General features: G+C 39.0%; 1 protein-coding gene across 1 annotated transcript; it reads left to right on the top strand.

The window, feature by feature from the left end:
- Nucleotides 1–1,997: 1,997 nt before the first annotated feature.
- Nucleotides 1,998–9,597, top strand: MASTL (microtubule associated serine/threonine kinase-like; the record flags this gene model as incomplete). The annotated part of the gene is made up of 7 exons (XM_010159014.1): nucleotides 1,998–2,147; nucleotides 3,532–3,671; nucleotides 4,439–4,527; nucleotides 5,829–5,935; nucleotides 6,277–6,409; nucleotides 7,047–7,219; nucleotides 8,359–9,597. Coding segments are annotated over 7 exons (2,031 nt in total), but the record flags the coding sequence as incomplete, so codon positions are not given.
- Nucleotides 9,598–10,563: the final 966 nt, after the last annotated feature.

Genomic DNA, 10,563 nt, shown 5'->3' with positions numbered 1-10,563 from the left:
ACGGGACGTCCCGAGGGAAAGGGAGGCGCCCCGCAGAGGTTTGGCCCGGCGGGCCCGTGGGTTGCCTGACGTGATTCCCCCGGCGTTACGCGCTGGGGGCGCTGCCGCCCTTCTGGCAGGGAGAGCCTGGGAGGCGTGTTTTCCGCATGGCTGTGCTTGGTTTTCTCCTCACGCCCCTGTTCGCCTGCAGCCTTTGGTTAGGAGGCAGCTGGTAATGACAACTGCTTTTAGAAGTACCTTAAATGTCGAGGAAGCTATCCTATTTGCTTCTTGCCTCCAAATGCTTGTTATAATGGAATACATTCAGCTGTGGTGCCACTGGGAGGGTGTTCTCACAGTTGTTCATGAATGAAAAGTGCTTCTGAAATCTGTAATGATAGCAAATTATAAAAAGAATTTTTTTTTGTTGGTACACATTAAAAAAAAAAAAGCCCCGTTGCATTGTCTATGTTGATATACAAAGAGCTTGTCAGTAGTAAAATCGTTACTAATGGTTTGTGTGAGCTTGACTTTGCAATTAAAAGGATTACAACCAGCTTGCACAGTACACAAATAAAAGGAAAGGTGGAAAGAGTCATGTAAGATAGACATTGCTGTTCAGAGCCATATATGTCTATTTACATGATGTTGTTATAAGCACTTTGAGGTGGAAGCTTTTGTGTAAATCCTTTATCACTTTTGCGGTGAGGTTTATGGATTCTTCACAGCTACAGCATTTAACACATGCTAAATATTTGCACAGTTAATGTAAACACTCAATAAAGTGCAATTCTATGTATTCTGTCCACGTCTTGGGTTATTTTTTTTTTAAATCCACTTTGATAATAGCTATGGTAGCTGTGGAAACTAATTTTCTGTGGTTTAGGTGCTGCATATAGAGTGGTTTGATTGTGAGTTACTTTAGTGTTTTACACAAGTTTATTGAAAACACTGTGACCTAAAAGCTGTTGTGTAAATCCTTTATGCCTGTTGCAGTGGGATTTACGGATTATTCAAGCTACTGAATTTAACATCTGCTAAATACTGTTACAGTCAAGCTACTGAATTTAACATATGCTAAATATTGTTACAGTTAAGGTTAACACGTACATAGAAGGTATCAAATGGCACATCTTATGTCTTGCTATTTTTATATGTTATCAAATTCTGTTATTGAATGGTGGTGGTAGTTGTAGACTCAAGTCTCTTATAGTTGTGTTGCACTGAGAACAGATAAATTGAGCTTGCTTTAATATCACCATATGTATCTGGACCAAGGATGTTGAAGGTGGGCAAACTTCCAGCGTATGTGCAATGCATGCCTAAATACCTATCAGCTGTGCCACTGTGAATCTTCTCTTCCAGATTAATATTAAGTGGGCATTAATATATAATGGAGTAATTTAATACAGGAATTAGAGCCTAAATCAGAGTTAAACTTATTAATTCTTCACTGTGAGTTACATGCCTTTGAGATTTCTTCCCAAGGAAGCAAATAGTTGTTGTGTGTCTTGATTGTAAATTTTGCAGAGAAAGCAAGTGAATTTTTGCTTCACTTTAAGAATTAGAGGCTGGAATAGTTATGGTCTTGCACTTGCTGATGCCAAGATGGGGGGGGTGACTCACTATTTTTCAAGCCTCAGGCCATATATTTCTGCCTCTGAAGAGAGGGAAAGGCTTGATCAGCAATTGGATATCTGAGCATTAAACACTTTCCTGGTTGTGTACTGTTGATAAGAGGATTAACTTAGAGCAGCTTAATTTCGGATAGAGCCTAAACACTCACTTTCCATTGTGTGCAATTGCTGTAAATGTTGGTGGTGCGATTTCCGTTCAGGACTGAATTAAGAGAGCAATGAAAAACATTCTCTTATAACTTCTGGTTTAAAATTCTGTCTGTATATGAAGTACATGTATACATAAAGACCAGAGCTATAACAAGTTTGAGTTATAAAGATGAATTGACTAAAGAACTATTGGTTGAGCAAAGAAAAAAATGTTTATCCACTTGACTCTATTTTGTTTTTCAGGTGATGAAAAAAGCAGACATGATCAACAAAAACATGGTTCACCAGGTCCAGGCAGAGAGGGATGCACTGGCTCTCAGCAAAAGTCCTTTCATCGTGCACTTATACTACTCACTTCAGTCAGCTAATAACGTCTATTTAGTGAGTAACTCAATGTCTTTGGTGTTTTATGGTAATGTTGAAAATAGAGCATGGAACTATATTCATGTCTGAAAATGTGTTTTTATGGTAGTGAGTGGGTATTCCTTAGTCCCTCTTACTTTATTCTTTCTCAGAATGGTTGAGCTCTTGCCCTGGTACCTTTGAGGTCTTTCTATCTGTGTTCCCTTTTTTACAGGAAAGTCTTTTCTAACAGCTAATCTGCTTTAGGAATATGTAGAAATCTTAAAGAAACCAAAACAATAAACTATTCTGTTCAAGCAGAATCCAACTGACTGAAAGATACTCTGTGGCTCACTTAAAAGGAAATCTGTTTTACTTCTTACCTGTGCTCAAAATTCATCGTGGTGGTTGGCCTAGATGATGATAACTGAATGGCAAAACAAAGTGCTAGTCTACGTGGAGTACAGCAGGACTTGAACTGGTTTTCTATGCTGACTTCACATAAAGGTGGTATGGATTAAGGCTGTCTACAAAGGTTCTAGAGTAACTAGTCTGGTTTGCTGTAAGCACACAAAGTGAACAGCTTGATTAAATTCTGAGGCAAGGTTGTTAGGCACTCCTACAATGCCTTCTAAGTGTAAATTAAGGCTTCTTTTCCTCTGTTAACTGCTGCTGGGAGTAGAGGGGCTCAGGGTGCAGGATTTGTAAAGGAGAGGCTAGAGATATATATGATTAGTTTTGTATATTGGAGTCTAAGTACTGGTGAGATTACTTGACCAAAATCCCATAACTTCATTCTTGTCATTGAAGAATAATTTTCTGAAACCCTGTTGACTTTTTCTTTTTTCTTGAATGCGACATGGGCCATCATAAGTGGGTTTACTTTTCTGATGTAATTTTTAAACGCACTTTTTCGTGTCTTACATGCACAGTAGCTCTCACTGTATGCATTTCTGGAAATTTGCACTTACTTCATAAGGCTCGGGTTTGAATTAATATTGCATATAATCATTGCAAAAAAAAAAATCATTGAGATACCTGTTTTATACTAATCAAAATATCAGTGATCTTTGGCTTCAGGCCTTGAATTTCACAGAAGTGCTTTGCAATTTGTTTTCTATAATACAGAAATCTTTCAGAAGTTAATTTAGAAGCTGGCTATAGTCGTTACTTGAGAGCTGACTAGAGAAAGTAGGCTAGGCAAATAAATAAAAATGTCTCATGTCTGCTGTCATCTGAAGCTTTAGTTGCTTTATCTATGTGAAAAGTACTGTGTGGGAAATGACATTCACATAAGGAAGCTTCTGTCGGGTTCTGCTCTTTGAAATGATACTTTCCTAGGGGCAAAAGCTATTTTATATTTTACTTGCAAATTTGAAATGTCTTTTTAAAATATTAAATTTAAAACTCTTGAATTTGGCAGGTGATGGAGTACCTCATTGGTGGAGATGTCAAATCTCTTCTCCATATTTATGGATATTTTGATGAAGAAATGGCTGTTAAATATATTTCCGAAGCAGCGTTGGCCCTTGACTATCTTCACAGGCATGGGATAATCCACAGGTAAAACCTTTTTTATTTCTTACCAATAAGTATTTGGTAGTTGGGGTGTTTAATTTTTCACTCAAACACATGACTGATCAGCATGTCATAGTAACAACTTTTGCTAGAGATTCTGGAAGCTCTTTCTGGATGTGTGCACTGCAGCAATGTCATGAAACACCGAAATCAAATCTGTCCATGTATGTTAAGCAGGCAAATATATACTGCTTTCTCCTGCCTGTGTGCTCTCCCCCAGACCAGTGGTGTGTTAGCAGGCAGCACAGCTGCTAGATACCCTCTCCCTGTGGCTTTTAAATTACTTAGTTCAGGAACCCTCTGGATGCTGCAAGCGCGTAGCTGTAGGACAAAGAGACATTGACTACCCTAACAGTCCCCTGTAGTGAGAGTTCTTTGCTGCATTGAGTAGTGCCACAGAGAACGCACGAGAACTTGTACTGGGGGTTTCCTTGTCGTGTATGAGCTACACGTTAGTAAATGTGATGGTAGTATTCATCAAGAACACTTGTTAAATCTGCTGAAACACAAAGTGTGCAGCTCTTGTGACATGCATGGTGGGCTCACAGGGCTGGAGATGTTTGTACAATATGTAGTGTAGCTGTGTTTAATTGTTTTGGTGTATTCCTCCAATTGGAATCTTCTGCTGGCTAAGAGGTGTTACTGAGAAATGGCTATAATCAATGGTTTGTATTGCATGTTTCTGGTCAGGTAACTCTCTTAATATTGCCCAATTGTCTTTTTGCTGACTTCAGCTATATTCATATCTGCAGGGATCTGAAGCCAGACAATATGCTAATTTCTAATCAGGGCCATATAAAGCTGACAGACTTTGGGCTTTCCAGAGTTACTCTGAACAGAGGTAAGAGTAGTCTGTATCCTTTTAGTTGTATTAAAATGTAATTTTGTGTCACATTCCTATATTCTTGGGTGCTTTACATCCCTGGAGACGTCAGCTTTCAATTAAATAACCCCAAATGTTGCAGTATAATATCTGTTTTGTAGTAGGTAAGTACCAGTAAGGTACATGCTAGTAAAAGCTCTGCTGTATGCATTGCTTTTCAGAAGCAGAAGTATTTATTCTTTGGGACAAAGGTGTATGTAACTTCTCTTGAGGGGTATGGATTTTCAGCTTTTCTGTGAAGTCCGCTAAGTGTTCAAAGGGTGAATGAATACTTCTAGCTTTTTCTTGGTGTACCCATGGCTATTTCTGTCCTTCAGCTTACATTCCTCTGTACTTGTGGATATTAATTTCCAACCTGAACCGGGGCCTTCCAGACATTAATGTGAGGAATGGGGGAGGTTGTGAGTCCCTAACAGGAAATTCTAAATCGGTGCTTTAGCATATGAGTGTATTGTTTTCACGTAGCAGAAAATATAGCTGGATAATCAAATGACTGCAGGTCTAAACTTCCTGAACTAGTTTGCACCTCCAACCCCTTAGCCATATCAGCCAAACTCATGCTGCACAGCACCACTTTATTTTCTTGAGACAGCTGCTGGTGGGTACATACTTTTCATATAGTTAAAGGAATGTACAAATTCAGAGTTGTCTATGGAGTTTCTGATTCATGGGTTTAAGAGCATAGAGTAAATACTAAGTATACTGTATTTTCTATTATATAATGCTTTAACTGAGAAGTTCTGATGGGACATGCTATGTCTAGTTGAACACAATATGTAAGCTATAAGCCTACTTGGCTCTAGTGAGCAAAAGATGGCATCTAAGGCTAAATTTTTCACCTATGAATAAGTTTTTTGTGTAGCGCTTTTTTTTTTTGAGATGTCTTTGGGAGAGAAGGCAGACTTTGAATCAAATCTACCATTTTAGCCCACAGGCTGGAATTGCTACCTAAAAACCAAAGCTGGTATCGTTATAAAAAAAATAACACTTCCAACATAGTATGTTGGAAAAGAAATTGGACTTTAGCAATTTCTGTATCTATAAACTGTAATTTTCTGATGAATGGTACATGAAGAAACAACTTGTATTCAGTAAGAATGTATGGGCATGTCTTCACTTGGGTTTGGTGGCTTTTTTGTATATTTGTTCAGTATGTCACTTAATTTTTCCCCTCTTGAGAAAGCCTAAAATGCCTATAATCTTGCTTATTTAACAGCAAAAGGAAAACCTGATCTGCTTCAAATATTTTCTGTTTGTAGAGATAAATATGATAGATATCCTTACTACACCATCGATGGCAAAGCCAAAACAAGACTACTCACGTACTCCAGGGCAGTTGCTGTCTCTCATCAGTTCTCTGGGTTTTGTAAGTAATTTTCAGAGTCTTCAAGTCTTTCAGTACTTGATTATTTTAGTTTACTTACTTAGGTATCTTAAATGTAATAAAAGGAGTGATAAGGCTATTCTTGCACTTCTGCCAGCTGGTAGAATGATTTATCTGTTTCCAGTACCTTGAAGTTCTGAAGTGATTACCTTAGGCTATATTTCAAGTTGTTGACTATCAGTTGTGCTTCAAAAAAATTGGTAAATGGGTATGGCTGAGCTCCAATGCAAATGTAACAAGCAGTATGTGAAGTTCTACTCTCAATCCTAATTGTCTTGTTTGGGTTCTATTAACTTTTAACTGTGTTACTTCCTGCTTGATAGTATAGTCCTGTCGGAATGAACGTGCCAGGGCGTGACTCAAGTCAATCGTCTGACAGCCTGCATGGAGTGGTCTCTCCCTTACCTATGGTCCCAAAGGAAAATAGCCCTCTTTCAAATACATTATTCAAAACATGTGAGTATACAGAGACTTGTACTTGAGTAATATTCTGTAAGGTTGTTTTAATTTTGTATGAGTAGCTTGGACCCACTTGATAAAGTGTGCTTCCATCAGTGTCTTGCTGTCTACCATTCCACCAGTACTTAAGGACTGACATTCTTTCACCTACTCAGGTGTAGACCACTTAGGTAATTTTTTTTTTCCAAATGTACAACCACTGAATTCAAGATGACCCTTTAAGATTTTACATAAATATTGTCAGGTGGGTGTTGGTCTCTTATTACAAGTGATTGGCTGAGAGGAAATGGCCTGAAGTTGTGCCAGGAGAGGTTTAGATTGGGTATTAGGAAAAACTTCTTAACTGAAAGGGTTGTCAGGCACTGGAACAGGCTGCCCAGGGAAGTGGTTGAGTCACCATCCCTGGAGGGATTTAGAAGATGTGTAGATGTGCTGCTTGGGGACACAGTTTGTTGGTGGATTTTGCAGTGCTGGGTTAATGGTTGGACTTGATCTTTATGGTCTTTTCCAACCTAAAAGAGTCTGATAACTTCCTTTGATGTGAAAGCTTGACACAGTGTGAAACTGATTAATATAGGTTGCTTATTTCTATCAACATTTGTGTTTGGATTTCTTGATTGTTTTTTCTCTTAAGGTCTTGATACTTCTCAATTAACTCCTGTGATGCCAGTGAGAAGTTTAACTCCTACTCTACTTCAGTCAAGAAAAAGGTTTGGTACCTCCAGTGCCAGTAGTCAGTCACACACATACCTGTCCACTATGGAATCAGAATGCTGCAGCAGCCCCAGGTGTGAGAAAGATGTAGAGGTCAGGACTGTTTCATCTTCCCACTATAATTTAAAATTGGCTCGTATTTGTATATGCACTCTTGCAGTTCTCTACTTGCTTCCCCCATTATTTCAAGTGCAGAGAAGCCTCCCTACAGAAGGAGCAGGGGTTGTAATCCTTGCCCAGTAGGAGTCTTGGATCAAACTAGTATTGTTTCTTTTCTTCAAACAAATAATCTGTGCAATGTAACAGGAAAAGCAAATTCTGTTTAGCCTGCAGCAAAGGAGTGAAGGGGAAGGATTCTACTGGATGGCACGGGTTTAGCCCTGTTCACAAGGTGGGCATTACTGGGAGCACTGGTTCTTTGGAAGCTGACCTTGTCCCTGTAGTTTTATTAGCTCAGCATGCAGACAAAAGGATTTCTTTAAAAGGCAGGACTTGGGAAAAATAATGGACAAAATACACCTCAATTTTCTGCTAGCTATTAACAACTGGAAAAGGTTAAGGTTTGTTTTACTAAAGTGTTTTGTATCGACTAACTGAACACCAGTAGTTATAGCTGATAGGAAATACTTTCTCCTATTTTAAACTGTTAATGAAATTCTGTACGAATACAGACCTAGAAAATGCTGCTGTGCTGTTTAGTCCCTTGCCACGTTTCCTGTTAGATTGCACACAAAACCTTATGTTCAAAACAATTTATAATTCTTAGCTTCATCTGTCCATTTCCCAAAGCCTTGTTTTTAGTATTGCGTTACCAAAATAGTAGTAACAGCAGATGTTCCTGTTGTCATCTCTGAAGTATAATGTGCCAGAGGGTAGTATGATGGGGTTCTTTGGTTTGGGGTTTCTTGGAAACTGAGAACTTCTGTAGCTTCAATTGCTATATTTCTGCATCCTTAGGCATTTTAAAATATGGTGTTTTCTGTTCTATTCTAGCCAGCTTATTTTATGTCCTTTAAAAAAGTCAAATTATCAAATTATCCCTAATCTAGTTTTGAATTTTTGTGAATCTATTAAGTCATGTTTGTCACTACTAGTGGCTATAACAAATAAGTACTGCTTGCAAATTTACAGGTCTTTATGGAAGTGAAAATAGGGTATTTTAAAGGATGTGTTTCTCTAAGACTGCAATCTTGTTTTTCTTGATACTCAAAACTTACTGTGCTCATTTGCAGCAAAGTGAAGATCAACTGGGTTCTGCAACAGGGAGAACAAGTACTAATGGGTCAGCTCTCCATTCAAATGTGGAATTACTGCATAGCAAAGACATTAAAGTTTTGAAGAAAAAAGAACTGGAGTCTGCCATTTCTCCCATCAGCAGCAATGATTCTGGCAGTAGGCAGAAGCTGGGAAGTGAGCGTTCTGATATAACAGATACTCCTGTCACCACGCTGGATGTGAAAGGCGCAGTCAGAAAATGTCTTTCTGAAAATAAGGTTTGGGAAGAAAAACCCTTTGTAAATAAGAGAGAGGTGACTATTGAAACAGCAGAAACTTCCAATCAACAGCGGTCACGTTCAAGGCAGAATGAGCCTATCAAAGACGACTATGTTTTTGAAAAGCCGGGTGTAAAAAGAAGCTTTGAATTTGTTGACACGAGTCCTTGTCAGGAACTTAACTACCTTAAAAAAAGCAACGCAGAATACAGACGAGGCTGTCAGATCTTAGAATTCCCAGCAAACAAAAGGACAGGTCTGACAACAGAAATTCAGTCCTTGATGCTGTCTGATGATGGGTGCCTACGTGACACCTGCAAAAGCAAAGAAGAGGTCAAGAGTTTTATTGGTAACCAGCAAACAGTAGAACACTCACTTACTCCAATTATAGCCAAAAATCTCCTGTGTGATCTGGATGCAGGCTATGAAAAGGATGACAAAAAGGAATATATGAACTCAAGTTTTTTAGGCCCTGATGATGAAAAAACTTTAGGAATCCTCAGTGTTGATTCTGAATTATCACTTCCTGAAATGTCTGTTACAGAAACCCGTTTAGAAAAGCAGCTTTTAGATCTGGACAAAAGTGTTAAAGACCTCTCCTTTGAGGAACCAAAAACATCAGGATGCCCTCTACCATCACCAGAGTCCCAAGATGCCTCACAAAATGTAGAGGAAGCGGACGCTGTCCAGGACTGCAAGCCATTACATCATGAAAAGGATAATGACCAAAAACGCATGAAAGAAACTTATCCTGACACAGGGTTTTCTCCTTCAGAAAAGATGATGGAAGTGCTGAATGTCTTCAGAAAAAATGCTGTTGCTTTTCGAAGTTATAATAGTCCAATTAACATATCCAACATATCTGAGCCATGTAGCATGGCTTCCTTGGATACAATGGATCTTTCACCTGCTTGTAGTGGCTCTTACCCAACAGCAATTACTCCGTTACAGAAAGGAAGACCGTATCGGGTCTATCAGGTGTGTAAGGAGACATGTAGCAACCCTATGCACGTGCTAGATGTTAGCGATACAAAATTGTCTTGGTTGTTAATTTAGGCAAAATTGAATAGTCTCTCCAAGTGCCCTTTGATGGGCTTTCACTTGCTGCACTTGTGTGGCCAACGCTGTCACTTCTGTGAGAGCTCAGCCCTAACTGCCACTGGCTTGCCTCTGGCTTGACATGCGTTGCCTGTCCACCCCTGAGAAACCCTTTGCTCTTACAGTGAACTGGTCAAGAAAGCTGTTTCATCTCATCCTACTCTTACTGCAGTGTGGTACTTCCTGTTAGTAATTATAGGTGTTCTGAGATAATGGGAAGTACTTGATTTTGGTTTTTTATTTTAATCCTGCATCCCTCCTGAGACATTCTGCAGGTGTTTTTCAGCTCCTAGTAACTGCTACTCTGCCTGCTGTCATCTTTTTCTCCTAGTAAAAGAGGTCATGTGTACTGTCAAGTACCAATTACGAGCCTGTTACACAGAGTGATGTAAACAGTAATAGCTGCTTGCAGGTTACTAAGTTTTTGCTTTGACCTTTTCAGTCTTATAGATAGTAAGTAAAAATCTCATTGTCCTAGAGTAAATTAGAGCCCAGATGCGGAAAAGTAAAAGTATGTTTTTCAAACGGTGTTTCCTGGTTTGTTTTGGCATAGCTTTACAAGACCCTCATCCACATAGGTTCTAGTTGTAGGATTTGAATCTCTCTGATGGATCTGGCAGTATGTTGAGTGATTTGGTGTGGCAGAAGGGGATGTTCAAAATGTTATCTCTGGGAAGGCCTTTTTTTTTTTGTCTTTGATTTGCTAGTTTGTTTCATCTGCATAAAACTCTAATTGACTATGAAACTGGGTTTGTGTTCAGCTGAAATGGGGTGAGAGTAGTATGCACTTCATCTCCTGAGAAATAAGACTGATGGCATTATGTGCCAAGTGCAAGGTCCTGCACC

The sequence above is a fragment of the Eurypyga helias genome, unplaced genomic scaffold (assembly GCF_000690775.1).
Source record: "Eurypyga helias isolate BGI_N326 unplaced genomic scaffold, ASM69077v1 Scaffold36709, whole genome shotgun sequence".
In the NCBI taxonomy this organism is placed as follows: domain Eukaryota; kingdom Metazoa; phylum Chordata; class Aves; order Eurypygiformes; family Eurypygidae; genus Eurypyga; species Eurypyga helias.
Note: the sequence above shows the minus strand (reverse complement) of the source record. Positions and strands in the feature narration are given on the sequence as shown.